This window comes from Musa acuminata, chromosome BXJ2-4 (assembly GCF_036884655.1).
Source record: "Musa acuminata AAA Group cultivar baxijiao chromosome BXJ2-4, Cavendish_Baxijiao_AAA, whole genome shotgun sequence".
NCBI lineage: Eukaryota > Viridiplantae > Streptophyta > Magnoliopsida > Zingiberales > Musaceae > Musa > Musa acuminata.
In genome coordinates, this window is record NC_088341.1 from 1,646,870 (window position 1) to 1,662,651 (window position 15,782).

A 15,782-nucleotide genomic window follows, 5' to 3' on the forward strand; every position below is an offset into this window, starting at 1 on the left:
TTATTATCTAAGAATTTATGAAAGATATTACCTAAACCTTTGTTGTATGGTCATACAATGTTAATTACCATAGTCTAGATTCCTAATGTGGTCATCATGGAACTTGTCTTACCTATGATCGAAATAGCCTGTTCGTTAAAGCATCGTCGCTGTAAAATTTGTCAAAGCTATGGTTTTTAGTATTGTTTGAGTTTTTTATTTCAACTCGAAATATTATTCCTAAATTATTTAAAATTTAAAATATTAATCTTACAAAACTTTTTCTAGGTAAGAATTGAATGATTTTATAGAGCACAATAACTAAAAACTCTTGAAATCCACCGTGTAAGGTTGTGATGGTGATATCAATTACTAGGGAAACTAGTTCTATAAAGTTTTTTAATGTTGCATTAGTTAGTATATCTTGGACTAAGTTACACATATCACAAAACATATTAAAAAAACCTATAATTTTAATAATTGAATTTCATAAAATCCTCCATAAATAAAAAATAGAACTGAACATATTAGCATTATGAATAGATAATTTCATGAAATTTTGGATTGATTTGGCTGAATTTGACCCAAGTACAATCAAAATTGAATTAGGTTACATTGATTCATAGAATATACACAAAAAAATCCTTAATTTTGATAATTAAGTTTCATAAAATCCTTGAACAAATGGAAAATATATTGTTAATTATCTTGATATCATGTTTCATTAATGTTTGAGTTGCTTTTGTTAAAGGTGATCCGAAAGTACCTATTGGTTTGGTTGAAGTTGACCCAACATTTATATATGATATAAACACTTTTCAAATATCACTTTTACATAAAAGAAATATTTAGCAAATTTCATATACAGTACACATCATAGTAGCAACACAACAAAGAAATACCATTCAACTTTCAGAACAATAAAATACAATTGCATACGATAGGAACAAGCGTACATATCACAATACATATTACAGTAGTGACACACCAAAGACATATCATTCAATTTTCATAACAATGATACACATACACATACACATACACATACATACATAAAACATATGTGCATATTTTAGTAAACATCCTAGTACTCGCATACCAGAGATATATAATTCAACTTTCACAACAATGACATATAATTATATACCATACGAATATGCATACACATCATAATACAATCGTAGTAGCCCACATTCTACATTTACAACAACATACAATTATAAATTCTCATATCTAATGAGCAGAACTATCATATTATCACAATCAATTCTCTTAAATTGTGACAAAATGAACTTCATTCAATATAGCATTTGCAATTTCCATCCAAAACAACATGTTGCTTTATGTGAAATTTATTTCTTTGTACATCAATAAGTGATCCATATATCTTATCATGAATACAGTTCAGTGCTAGAAAATGTGTTAATCAATTAGTAAAATCACCACGATGAATCATCAAAATAAATTAAGCAAACACTTACGATTCGTCTTGCTGTGGGCAATTCACAACTTTCAACTTCCACCCTTACTAAGAATCTTCTCATAAATATCAAGGTGGAGACTGCTAAAATCAACAGCAGACATTTTCTTAAACATTTATATCTGTTTTCAAATAAATAAATATTCAATGCCAGAAATAAATATAATTCACCAACTAATTCCAAGTTACACTTACCACTGATTTTAAACTGTCTGAATGCAGTTTTTTGGGGGGAGAGAGAGAGAGAGAGAGAGAGAGAGAGAGAGAGAGGGAGGGGAGAGAGAGATACAATGGAAATAGACATTCTTTTGAAGATCTATGAATCACCATATGCCAATGTTCTTTGTGACAAAAGTATTTCTTAGGAAGTCATTGACTGCGGCTTTGAAGCTTATATTTGAATTCTTCAACCCAAATGCATAATATACTTCCTACAGTTCAAAACAAAAAATATATTAGTTCTCAATTCATTACAAAGTAATCATTATTAATAACATAACATAAATATACGTCACAAACTTGAAACCAACTTTACATAAACATTGATGGCCAAAATTTATGTCCCATTAGCATTACATTATGACAAATATAGACTAATAAGCATCGATCATCTCTCTGTCAGTAAAATCACCTTCATTGTGATAAATGTTCATCCATTTTGTGTTGGGACAACTTGGGAATATCAATTTTTCATCACTTATATCAGATGTTATATTTTCCTTTTAAGTAAATTGTGTTTATAAAAACATATGGGCTATATTTTAAAACTTGATAGATTTTTAACCAATAAAGCCTTTGGACATTAATTTAAGCCTTTGGACATTAATTTCATTGAGGATTAAGGTGATAAGATGTTTAAGCCTATGATAATGAAGGATCTTTAGTAATTTCTTATTTTTATGTCGATACTTTTAACAATTGGGGCATTTTGTTTTGTAACTATAATAGAAGTATCCTGCAAGTAAAATAATTTGATAAATGCACCAAATGCAGAATACTACAACAATATAACATATCACATTCAATTGAAAATAATAATACTCATTGCCAACAATTGAAAAAACACCCCATCAAGTCTCATCATTATTAATATAGTAAACGTCTATCTACAATTTTATTAGATAATCAGCTAAGGATTTCACCTTGCCGGAACAGAACACTTCTTCAATCCTTAGCTCCCAAGCTATGGACCATCTGAAATATGTAATTTTCAGCTCGATAGGGATTATCTTAGCAGAAACAGGACATCAAGAAATCTAATCATGTGTCATGCAATCAGCTTATAAGAATCATAATATGAAAAGGCAAGCATAAACTAGAATAGAAGATCTCATAAGTTCATCATGAGAAAAGCACATCCAGCAATGCGCTTAGCTGTAACAGAACTTGTCCGACGACTCGGGACGAAACAAGCTCCTTATAGATTAAGAACTCAATTCATATCACATTCCAAGCTATTACTTCATTACAAGAATGGAATGGTGCACCACTCACAATGGTAGAAACACGTCTACAATCTCTTATCATCATGTTGGAAGACTACTAATCCCATTCGAAACTGCCTACTAATGCTGTCAATCTTGTTCATCAAACTAATCAATTAAGAAAGAGAACAAAATTTGACAAACAAAATATACAAAAAGAGGATGATACTGAACATCGTTTCTCTTTTTTGGGTTTTGGATTTGGATAGGAGAGTAGCAAAGTTATATAAAAGGTGACCGACCCTTACCCTAAATCAAAAGCCTCATCTTCCACCTCAAAATCACCTAAGCGTCCTACCCAGTCATACAAAAGAATCCTACTTCTTTTAATTTGAAAATTAACCAAAACTCAAACCCTAATTACCAAATATCCATAGCCAAATCAATTAAAACATTTAGGTGTCGAACAACCTACATAAGTTTGATATCTTCCAGTAGACTTAAAACGAACAGGACAAGAATACAACCACATCTACAGAAAGTGATTATCAACAACCAATTAACTATATCGACAATATCATTGCAAATCTTCTTATCATTCTTCATTTTCTATCTACATGTGTGCATCCAAGTACATCTTACATTCAAAAAGAAAAAAAGTAAATGGCAGGAATTATTTGGTTGCAAACTGCAGATTAAAGTTTAATGGCAGATATCACACTACATGGATGCAAACAGTTATGCAGACAATGGAAAATTGGAACCTGGAAACACAACTTACTGGTACAATACCTTGCACCATGCATTATGCAGTTGCAGGATCAAAGAGCAGTTCTGTTTTCTGAGGCTACATTATACAATTCAATGAGTTCTGGAAACTCTTTGTAGCAGATGATGAACTTCTCCAGAAATTTCTTCTCTGGATAAGACATTAATGTGTTTGTTTGGAGGTTACCGATGAGAACTCCCCTTGACTTCAGGCCCGTCAATATCCGATACCTTGGAATCAACCTTTTCTCCAAACTCATCAACAAAATCCCTGGCCGGGGTGCAAGATAAGACGGAGCGCATCTGGTTTCATTGACCAAGAACTCCATCTTTCTCTGCAAACTCTTTAAAGAAAATCTCACAAGATAAGGAGCCTTTCTGAATGCAGCAAGGAAATCATCCTCGGACCACCCGAAACCCTTGAAGAACTCCAAGTGAGCCTTGAAGTTCTTCTCGGAGACGCTTTGGAGCACACTCAGGGTCTGGAGGAACATCCCTGAGGTGCGAGCTACTCCCAAACCCTCGACACGACCGATTAACGCCTTCAGGGTTTCAGCCTTCTGGGCTAGGAGGACGGGGCGGCACCGTAGGATCATTGAGAGCTTCTGATCCGTGATCCCGAAATCCCTTAGAATCTCAATGTTAGGCTGGATATTCTTCTCGATGCTATACGAGAGAAACCACCTGTTTCTCTTGCAGAACTTCATCAGTAAGTCGTTGGACCCGAGGGTGCCTTGCCAAAATTGGATCTTGGACAAGACATTCTGGAATTTGTGGTTGATGACGGCGTTATTCGAGCTGACTAGGCGGGTAATGTCGGAGCAGGAGAAGCCCAGATCCTGCAAAGCTCGGAACTTTGGGGCCAGAGTCTTCTCCACGTCGAGGAGAAGCCACCGGGGGTTTACAGATAGGACCCTTTTCATCTGAGCATTATCAAAACCGTGGCTTTTGAAGAAGCCAAGGACGGAGTCAGGCTGATGGCGGGATTCGATGCGGCCAAGGAGCTTCGAGGCCTTGGCCGCCTCATCCGGATCGAAGCCACAGGAGCTGACCAGGTATTCAGCCATGAAGCTGCTCTGTGGAGCACCGGAGGCGGCGGAATAAGAATGGGTTGAGAGAAAAACGGCAGCATCGGCCGGACGACGGCGAGGGATGAAGGTGAAGGCTTTGAACAAGAGAGAGACGAACGGCGACCTATTAATCAACGTCATCGTCGTCTACTTCTCCTTCTTTGTATGTTCCTTCTCTTCTCCGAAACCTAGCGACGGTGGTGTTGGTGCGTCTGAAGGAAACTGGCCGGAAGTACCTGCATCCAAAACCCTAGGAGTGCGTCACTGTGTCCGAGGAATTCTTTTGTTCGGTCGGAGATTTCTGCGACCGCATGCCTTTTTTTTTTTTTCTTTAAGAGTTAAAATATTAGTCTTACAAAGTTTTTTCGTAGTGCTATTATAGATTTTTTTCGTAGTGGTATTCGTAATGAAACATGCCTTCTGATTTTTTTTCTTCATTTCATTTGTATTTATTTGCTATTATAGATTTTCAGTGTCATTTGAATATGTCAAACTACTTTTGATAGGAATAATTCTTTTCCAAATAAAATATTTAGCATTCTAGATGAATCAAGAGTTTTAACCAAACATAACTTTTGTCACTTACAAAATCAGAAGTAGTCACGAAGGATATACTTCCATACAATTTCAAACTTTAAACATTGAATTGGAAGTAAACCAAGTTAAAAGGATCCACTTTCGTACAACTTTAATCTATATTTTAGGAAGTAATCATGAGATACATGATTAGATTAAAGAATCCATTTTCGCATAAATGCTAACTTTAATTTGAATGAGACATTTTTAATAGATGAGAATGAAAATAGTTTCAAGATATTTGAATAACCTAATTTTGATCATAATGTTTTGTTGTCTACACTAGCTAGAGATGGACTTTATTTATAATATATCAATACAAGTTTTTAGCAAATATGACATAATATTATAAAGCATTTTGAACTATTATTAATATTAAATATGAAGTTAGCATTGCACAATTGATCTTACAAACCTTATTATAATCATGTTTTAGTTGAATTATGAAAGTGGACTTTGATATGAAGTTAACATTGCGCAACTAAGTTATATTCAATTAGAGCACCTATTAAAAAAAAACCTCTAATTTAAATAATTAAATATCATAAAATTTTTAAATATTAAAAATGATATTAATCATGTTATAATCATGTCCTACTAAATCTGTGAAAATCTATGTTAGTTTAGTAGAAGTCAAAATTGAACTAAGTTACACATATCACAAAACATATTAAAAAAATCTATAATTTTAATAATTGAATTTCATAAAATCCTCCAAAAATAAAAAAAATAGAACTGATCATATTAGCATTATGAATAGATAATTTCATGAAATTTTGGATTGATTTGGCTGAATTTGACCCAAGTACAATCAAAATCGAATTAGGTTACATTTATTCATAGAATATACACAAAAAATCCTTAATTTTCAAAATTAAATTTCATAAAATCCTTGAAAAATTGGAAAATATATTGTTAATTATCTTAATGTCTTGTTTCATTAAAGTTTGAGTTGCTTTTGTTAAAGGTGATCCAAAAGTACCTATTGGTTTGGTTGAAGTTGACCCAATATTTATATATGATATAAACACTTTTCAAATATCACTTTTACATAAAAAAAATATTTAGAAAATTTCGTATATAGTACACATCAAAGACATACCATTTAACTTTCAGAACAATGACATACAATTGTATACAATAGGAACTAGCGTACATATCACAATACATATTACAGTAGTGACACACCAAAGACATATCATTCAATTTACATACATACAACATCCTAGTACTCGCAAACCAGAGATATATAATTCAATTTTCACAACAATGACATATAATTATATACCATACGAATACGTATACACATCATAATACAATCATAGTAGCCGACATTCTACATTTACAACAACATACAATTATAAATGATATGGTATTCTATTACATGTTTGACATGGTACCAATTATGGTATCCGGATGTCAAAACAACATATCTCATATCTAATGAGCAAAACTATCACATTATCACAATCAATTCTCCTAAATTGTGACAAAATGAACTTCATTCAATATAGCATTTGCAATTTCCATCCGAAATAACATGTGTGAAATTTATTTCTTTGTACATCAATAAGTGATCCATATATCTTATCATGAATACAATTCAGTCATTGCTAGAAAATGTGTTAATCAATTAGTAAAATCACCACGATGAATCATCAAAATAAATTAAGCAAACACTTATGATTCGTCTTGCCGTGGGCATTTCACAACTTTCAACTTCCACCCTTACTATGAATCTTCTCATAAATATCAAGGTGGAGACTGCTAAAATCAACAGCAGATATTTTCTTAAACATTTATATCTGTTTATAAATAAATAAATAGTCAATGCCAGAAATAAATATAATTCACCAACTAATTCCAAGTTACACTTACCACTGATTTTAAACTGTCTGAATGCAGTTTTTTGGGGAGAGAGGGAGAGAGAGAGAGAGAGGGAGAGAGAGATACAATGGCAATAGAAATTCTTCTGAAGATCTATGAATCACCATATGCCAATGTTCCTTGTGACAAAACTATTTCTTAGGAAGTCATTGAGGGCAGTTTTGAAGCTTATATTTGAATTCTTCATCCCAAATGCATGATATACTTCCTACAGTTTAAAACAAAAAACATATTAGTTCTCAATTCATTACAAAGTAGTCATTATTAATACATGAACATAAATATACGTCACAAACTTGAAACCAACTCTACATAATCATTGATGGCCAAAATTGATGTCCCATTAGCATTACATTACGACAAATATGGACTAATAAGCATCGATCATCTCTCTGTCAGTAAAATCACCTTCCTTGTGATAAATGTTCATCCATCTTGTTTTGAGACAACTTGGGAATATCAACTTTTCATCACTTATATCAGATGTTATATTTTCCTTTAGATAAATTATTTTTTATAAGAAACATGAGCTATATTTTAATACTTGATAGATTTTTAACCGATAAAGCCTTTGGACATTCGACTATGTCGCTCCTGATTCATCCTTCCACATTCTAGGTGTGATGGAATGAACTATGGATGACTCTTGATGATCTTTACATCCAATAATTTCATTGAGGATTAAGGTGATAAGATGTTCGAGTCTATGATCACGAAGAATCTTTAGTAATTTCTTATTTTTATCTCGATACTTTTAACAATTGGTGCATATTTGTTTTGTAACTATAATAGAAGTATCCTGCAAATAAAATAATTTGATAAATGCACCAAATGCAGAATACTACAACATCATAACATATCACATTCAATGGAAAATAAAAAGACCCATTGCCAACAATTGAAAAAACACCCCATCAAGTCTCATCATTATTAATATAGTAAACGTCTATCTATAATTTTATTAGATAATCAGCTAAGGATTTCACCTTGCCGGAACAGAACACTTCTTCAATCCTTAGATCCCAAGCTATGGACCATCTGAAATATGTAATTTTCAGCTCGATAGGGATTATCTTAGCAGAAACAGGACATCAAGAAATCTAATAATGTGTCATGCAATCAGCTTATAAGAATCATAATATGAAAAGGCAAGCATAAACTGGAATAGAAGATCTCATAAGTTCATCATGAGAAAAGCACAGCCAGCAATGCGCTTAGCTGTAACAGAAATTGTCCGACGACTCGGGACGAAACAAGCTCCTTATAGATTAAGAACTCAATTCATATCACATTACAAGCTATTACTTCATTACACGAATGGAATGGTGCACTACTCACAATGGTAGAAACACATCTACAATCTCTTATCATCATGTTGGAAGACTACTAATTCCATTCGAAACTGCCTGCTAATGCTGTCAATATTGTTCATCAAACTAATTAATTAAGAAAGAGAACAAAATTTGACAAACAAAATACACAAAAAGAGGATGATACTCAACATCGTTTCTCTTTTTTGGGTTTTGGATTTGGACAGGAGAGTAGCAAAGTTATATAAAAGGTGACCGAACCTTACCCTAAATCAAAAGCCTCTTCCTCCACCTCAAAATCACCTAAGCATCCTACCCAGTCATCCAAAAGAATCCAACTTCTTGTCATTTCGAAAATTAACCAAAACTCAAACCCTAAATTACCAAATATCCATAGCCAAATCAATTAAAACATTTAGGTGTCGAACACCCTACATAAGTCTGATATCTTCCAGTAGAATTAAAGCAAACTGCAAATTAAAGTTGAATGGCAGGAATCACACTACATGGATGCAAACAGTTATGCAGACAGTGGACAATTAGAACCTAGAAACACAACTTGCAGGTACAATACCTTGCACCATGCATTATGCACTTGCAGTATCAAAGAGCATTTCTGTTTTTGGGGCTACATTATACAATTCAATGAGTTCTGGAAACTCCTTGTAGCGGAAGACGAACTTCTCCAGAAATTTCTTCTCTGTATATGACATGTATGTGCTCATTTGGAGGTTACCGATGTGAACTCCCCTTGACTTCAGGCCCGTCAATATCCGATATCTTGGAATCAACCTTTTCTCCAAACTCACCAACAAAATCCCTGACCGGGGTGCAATATAAGACGGAGTGCATCGGGTTTCATTTACCAAGAACTCCATCTTTCTCTGCAAATTCTTTAAAGAACATGCCACAAGAGTAGGAGTCTTTCTGAATGCAGCAAGGAAATCATCCTCGGACCACCCGAAATCCTTGAAGAACTCCAAGTGAGCCTTGAAGTTCTTCTCGGAGATGCAGTGGAGCACACTCAGGGTCTGAAGGAACATCCCTGAGGTGCGAGCTACTCCCAAACCCTCGACACGACTGATTAACGCCTTCAGGTATTCAGCATTCCGAATTATGAGGAGGGGGCGGTGCCGTAGGATCATTGAGAGCTTCTGATCCGTGATCCCGCAATCCCTTAGAATTTCAATGTTAGGCTGGATCGTCTTCTCGATGCTATACCCGAGAAACCACCTGTTTCTCTTGCATATCTTCATCAGTGAGTCTTTGGACCCGAGGGTGCCTTGCCAAAATTGGATCTTGGACAAGATGGTCTGGGATTTGTGGCTGATGACGTGGTTATTCGATCTGACAAGGTGGGTGATGTCGGAGCAGGAGAAGCCCAGATCCTGCAAAGCTCGGAACTTTGGGGCCAGGTTCTTCTCCACGTCGAGGAGAAGCCACCGGGGGTTTGCAGATATGACCATTTTCACCAGGGTGTTGTCAAAACCGTAGCTTTTAAATAAGCCAAGGACGGAGTCAGGCTGGTGGCGGGATTCGATGCGGCCAAGGAGCTTCGAGGCCTTGGCCGCCTCATCCGGATCGAAGCCACAGGAGCTGACCAGGTATTCAGCCATGAAGCTGCTCTGTGGAGCCGCGGAGGCGGCGGAATAAGAATGGGTTGAGAGAAAAACGGCAGCATCGGCTGGACGACGGTGAGGGATAAAGGCGAGGGCTTTGAACAAGAGAGAGACGTACGGCGATCTATTCATCAACGTCATCGTCGTCTACTTCTCCTTCTTTGTATGTTCCTTCTCTTCACCAAAACCTAGCGACGGTGGTGTTGCTGCGTCTGGAGGAAACTGGCCGGAAGTACCTGCATTCGAAACCCTAGTAGTGCGCCACTGTATCCGAGTTAACTCTTTTTTTGATCGGAGATTTCTGCGACCGCAGGCCTCTTTTTTCCTTCGTTGGCTTTTTACTGTCTGCCAACTAGAAATAGTAGATGAACGAACACTAGTCAACACTTTTTCTTTGGTCGGAGATTTCTGCGACCGCAGGCCTCTTTTTTTTTCTCATTCGGCAACTTTAATTGTGTGCAACTTCGAAAATAAATGAATGAACACTAGCGAAGTCAACTCTTTTCTTCCATTCGAGATTTATACGAACACAAACATCTTTTCCTTCGTCAACTTTTATCGATTGATAACTAAAAATGATAAATGAATGAACACTAGTAAAGTTCACTCTTTTCTTCAATCGAGGATTTCTGCAAGCCACTTTTTCTTTGTCAATTTTTATTGTGTGCCAACTAAAAATAATAGTAAATGAAGGAGCACTAATAAAACCATAATCATCATAAAAATTGATGGGTTAATAATTATGCTACCTAAATTATAAAATTAAATCAACTATAGTATTTTCATTTAAGGGTATTTTCTCAAAAAAATCACTCATTATTAATTTTTTATCAAAAAATTAATTATTGAGTTTTTATCGAATGATATCCTTATATTCGCTTTTGTGTATGACACTTATTTTATTTTCCAAGTCAATCATAATGCGTGAACCAATTCTTTTAAAATGAATTAATCCAATCTACATAATCCTACTTAACCTAGTTTAGTTTAATAGAACCTTAATTTATCTCTTCTTCTCCATTAAGTTATCTCATGTTACCTGATCTCCAATAAAATGAGAGATTTTTCACCATTGATTATTCACTGGTCACCAAAATTAATTTGTTGGAATCTTCATTCCTATAAACGAGCAATGTGGTATGGGTAGGCTTCATTGACAAAGCATTTGGAGAAGGTTTTGTTGTTGCATTGGTCAAATCCTCTACTGTATTGATAAAGCATTGGTACAAAACTTTTCCACTATATTCACGAAATATTCATGCAAGGCTTCGCTATTGTGTTACCTAAAAATTCATGGAACGCATCGTGAAAGCCTTTAATGCATCACTAAAGACCTCTTTGTTGCTTTGCCAAAACATTTATGGTATGATTCTAATTCTCATAGTCTAGATTCCTAATGTGGTTATCTTGAAATATGTTTTCTCTATAATGAGTAGCTCGTTCGTCGAGGAAAAGTGGCGAGAAGTATCGTCAGTTTAAAATTTGACAAAGCTATGGTTTGTGGTGTTGTTTGGATTTTTTTTATCGACTTAAAATATTATTCTCAAATTATTTAAAGGTTAAAATATTAGCTTTATAAAGTTTTTTTTAAGGTGAGAATTGAGTGGTTTTATAGAGCACTCTAACTTAAAAACTCTTGAAATCAATTGCTATCATAGGAAACTTGTTATATAAAGCTTTTTAATGTTGCATTAGTTAGTATAACTTGGACAATACTGTTTTGAAACAATGTTTAGTATTAGATGTCTACATCTTTATTTCATTTATATTTATTTGCTATTATAGATTTTCAGTGTCATTTGAATATGTCAAACTACTTTTGATAGGAATGATTCTTTTTCAAATAAAATATTAAACATTCCAGATGAATGGACAGTTTTAACCAAACAAAACTTTTGTCTTTTCTAAGTAGTGATACACACAATTTCAAACTTTAAATATTGAATTGGGAAGTAAACCAAGTTAGGATCTACTTTCTCGTAACTTTAAACTTTAATCTATATTTTAGGAAGCAATCATGAGATACATGATTAGATTAGAGGATCTATTTTCGCATAAATCTGAACGTGTAACTTTGATCTGAATGAGACATTTGTAATAGATGAGACTGAAAATAGTTATAAGATATTTGAATGGCCTAATTTTGGTCATATTGTCTAAACTAACTAGAAATGGACTTTTTTTATAATATATCTATACAAGTTTTTAGCAAATATGACACAATATTATAAAGCATTTTGAACTATTATTAATATTAAATATGAAGTTAACATTGCACAATTGATCTTACAATCCTTATTATAATCATATTTTAGTTGAATTATGAAAGTGGACATTAGTTGAATTAGAATCATGTTTTAGTTAAGTTATCATTCAAGTAAGACATCACAATCCTACCCCAATAATGTGCCAAAATTTTTCAATATCTTAAGATCCTAAAAAAATGATATTAATCATCTTATACTTATAGCCAAATAGTTTAATAAAAGTTTGAACTAGTTTAGTGGAAGCTGACCAAGTCATAGTCAAAATTTAATGAAGTTACACTTGATCACTATATATTTTCAAAAAAATTTAATTTTGATAATTAATTATCTCTAACAATAGGAAAAAAAAAGTATTAATCATCTTAGAATCATGTCCTAGGTTTTGTGAAAGTTTAGGTTGGTTTATTAAGTTACATTCAAGATTGAACTAAGTTATATCTGATTAGAGCAGGTATTAAAAAAACCTCTAATTTATATCATAAAAATTTTAAATATAAAAAATGATACTAATCAGTTATAATCATGTCATCTATGTTAGCTTAGTAGAAGTCAAAATTGAACTAAGTTACACATATCACAAAACATATTAAAAAAAATCTATAATTTTAATAATTGAATTTCAAAAAATCCTACAAAAATAAAAATAGTGCTGATCATATTAGCATTATGAACAGATAATTTCATGAAAATTTAGATTGATTTGGCTGAATCTGACCCGAGTACAATCAAAATTGAATTAGGTTACATTTATTCATAGAACATACACAAAAAATCCATAATTTTGATAATTGAATTTCATAAAATCCTTGAAAAACTGGAAAATATATTGTTAATTATCTTAACATCATGTTTCATGAAAGTTTGAGTTGCTTTTGTTAAAGTTGACCCAACATTTATATATGATATAAATACTTTTCAAATATCACTTTTACATAAAAGATATATTTAGCAAATTTCGTATGTAGTACACATCATAGTAGCAACACACCAAAACATATCATTCAACTTTCAGAACAATGACATACAATTATATATAATAGGAACAACGTACAGTAGTGACACATCAAAGACATATCATTCAATTTTCACAACAATGATATACATACATACATATATATATATATATATATATATATATATATATATATATATATATATATATATATATATATATATATAGTGAAACATATGTGCATATTTTAGTAAACATCATAGTACTCGCACACCAAAGCTATATAATCCAACTTTCACAACAATGACATATAATTATATAATATGAACAATGACATACAATTATAAATGATATGAGCATGCGTCGGCTACACACACCAAATACAAGTAAAATGACATTCACATTAGTATTCTATTACATGTTTGACATACTACCAATTATGGTAGTAGATGTCAAAACAACATATCTCATATATAATGAGTAAAAATATCACATTATCACAATCAATTAATGAGTAAAATTTCTTATCATTTGGAAAATCAACCGAACTTAAAACCTAAATTACCAAATATCCATAATCAAATCAATTAAAAAAATTCAGGTGTACAACAACCTGCATAAGTCTGATATCTTCTAGTAGACTTATGAAGAACAGGACAAGAATAGTAATTCCATGCAGTGTCTACAAAAGAATTAAGCAATTAACCCTATTGACAATATCATGGCAAATCTTCTCATCATTCTTCAATTTTTTTACTACTTGTATGCATACAAGTTCATCTTAAATTCACCAAAAAAAAGTAAATGACAGGAATCACACTGCATGGTTGCAAACTGCAGATCAAGTTAAGCAGACAGTGAAAATTGGGACCTGGAAACAACTTGCTGGTACAAAACCTTGCACCATGCATTATGCACTTACAGGAACAAAGAGTAGTTCTGTTTTTGGGGCCTACATTATACAATTCAATGAGTTCTGGCACTCCTTGTAGCAGATGATGAACTTCCTCAAGAAATTTCTTCTCTTCGATATTTCATGTATGTGTACATTTGGAGGTCACCGATGCGAATTCCCCTAGACTTGATGCCCATCAACATTCAATACATTGGAGTAACTTTTTCTCCAAACTCATCAACAAAAATCACTGACCAGAGTACAAGATAAGATGGAGCACATTTAGCTTCATTTACCAAGAACTCCATGTTTTCTCTTTAAAGAATATATCGTAAGTGCAAGAGCCTTTTTAAATGCAACAAGCAAATCATCTAACCACCCGAAGCTCTTAAAGAACTCCAAGTGAGCGTTGAAATTCTTCTTGCTGATTGTCTGGAGCACCCTCAGAGTTCGGTGGAACATCCCTGGGGTGTAGGCTACTCCCAAACCCTCGACACGACTAATTAACACTTTCAGAGTTTCAACCTCTAGAATATCAAGCGAGGGTAGTGCCATAGCATCTCACAATCCTTTAGATCTCAATGTTAGGCTGAATCCTCTTCTTGATGCTATACCCGAGAAACTAGTGGTCTTTCTTGCAAAACTTCACCAAAAATTCATTGGACCCGAGGAGGCCTTACCGTAACTGGATCTTGGACACGATAGCCTGGAATTTTTTGGTTGATGACGATAGGATTTGATCTGACGAGATGGGTGATGTTGGAGCAGGAAAAGCCCAAATCCTGTAAAGCTCAAAAATTTAAGGCTAGAGTCCTCTGCACGTCGAGGAGAAGCCACTAGGGGTTTAAAGATAAGACCTTTTTCATTTGAGCATTGTCAAAACCATGGCTTTTGAAAAAGCCAAGGATAGGGTAAGGCTAACGACGAGATTCGATGCGGCAAAGGAGCTTCGAGAACTTGGCCGTCTCATCCAGATCGAAGCCACAGGAGCCAACCAGGTATTCACCCATGAGGTTGCTATGTGGAGCCCCGAAGGTGATGAAGTAAGAATCGATTGAAAGAAAAAAAACAGCACTGGTCAGACGACAACGAGAGATGAAGGTAAGGGCAAGAGAGAAAAGAAATGCAACCAATTCATCAATGTCATCGTCTTTTTCTTCTTTTTTGTATGTTCCTTCGCCAAAACCTAGCAAAGGTGGTATTGCCATATCCTAGAGGAGCCCGTTTGGGTCGAAAGTACCTGTAACCTAACCCTTGGAAGTTCGTTACAGTGTTCAAGGAAATTATTTTTTTATCGATCAAAGATTTCTACAACAGCAATCATCTTTTTCTAATTAAAAATAATAAATGAATAAATAAACGACATGTGAGTCATAATGCTGGTAAAAGTTGATGGATTAATAATTATACAACCTAAATTATAAAATAAAATAAATGATAATATGCTTATTTAAAGATATTTTATCGTAAAAGTCTCATCTTTGAATTAAGATCCATTTTATTCCCTATGATTTTGATCATTGAACACTTAAACTTTTACGATTTAGTCAGGTAT

General features: G+C 33.7%; 2 protein-coding genes across 5 annotated transcripts; both read right to left on the minus strand.

Moving 5' to 3' along the window:
- Positions 1-1,476: 1,476 nt before the first annotated feature.
- Positions 1,477-5,041, minus strand: LOC135584515 (transcription termination factor MTERF15, mitochondrial-like). Of its 3 annotated transcripts, none has more exons than XR_010485763.1 (3): positions 3,665-5,040; positions 2,602-2,653; positions 1,479-1,890 (listed from the first exon to the last, which is right to left on the minus strand). XR_010485763.1 is itself a non-coding variant. In XM_065102632.1 (2 exons), the coding sequence occupies exon 1, from the start codon at positions 4,860-4,862 to the stop codon at positions 3,705-3,707; it is 1,158 nt and encodes a 385-aa protein (XP_064958704.1). In that variant the 5' UTR covers positions 4,863-5,041; the 3' UTR covers positions 1,477-1,890; positions 3,676-3,704. The 3 variants fall into 3 exon arrangements, 1 of the variants encoding a protein (XP_064958704.1); XR_010485762.1 differs by having other exon boundaries at positions 1,484-1,890; positions 3,676-5,040; XM_065102632.1 differs by lacking the exon at positions 2,602-2,653 and having other exon boundaries at positions 1,477-1,890; positions 3,676-5,041.
- A 2,024-nt stretch (positions 5,042-7,065) lies between these two features.
- LOC135584522 (transcription termination factor MTERF15, mitochondrial-like) lies at positions 7,066-10,425 on the minus strand. 2 transcript variants are annotated; one of them, XR_010485764.1, is made up of 3 exons: positions 9,069-10,425; positions 8,171-8,222; positions 7,066-7,392 (listed from the first exon to the last, which is right to left on the minus strand). XR_010485764.1 is itself a non-coding variant. In XM_065102634.1 (2 exons), exon 1 carries the CDS (start codon positions 10,252-10,254, stop codon positions 9,082-9,084), a length of 1,173 nt encoding a protein of 390 aa, XP_064958706.1. In that variant the 5' UTR covers positions 10,255-10,424; the 3' UTR covers positions 7,066-7,392; positions 9,069-9,081. The 2 variants fall into 2 exon arrangements, 1 of the variants encoding a protein (XP_064958706.1); XM_065102634.1 differs by lacking the exon at positions 8,171-8,222 and having other exon boundaries at positions 9,069-10,424.
- Between the last annotated feature and the right edge of the window lie 5,357 nt (positions 10,426-15,782).

Bases quoted from the DNA above. Each gene is read 5' to 3' on its own strand.
- LOC135584515 (XM_065102632.1), bottom strand. From the start codon at position 4,862: ATGACGTTGATTAATAGGTCGCCGTTCGTCTCTCTCTTGTTCAAAGCC.
- LOC135584522 (XM_065102634.1), bottom strand. From the start codon at position 10,254: ATGACGTTGATGAATAGATCGCCGTACGTCTCTCTCTTGTTCAAAGCC.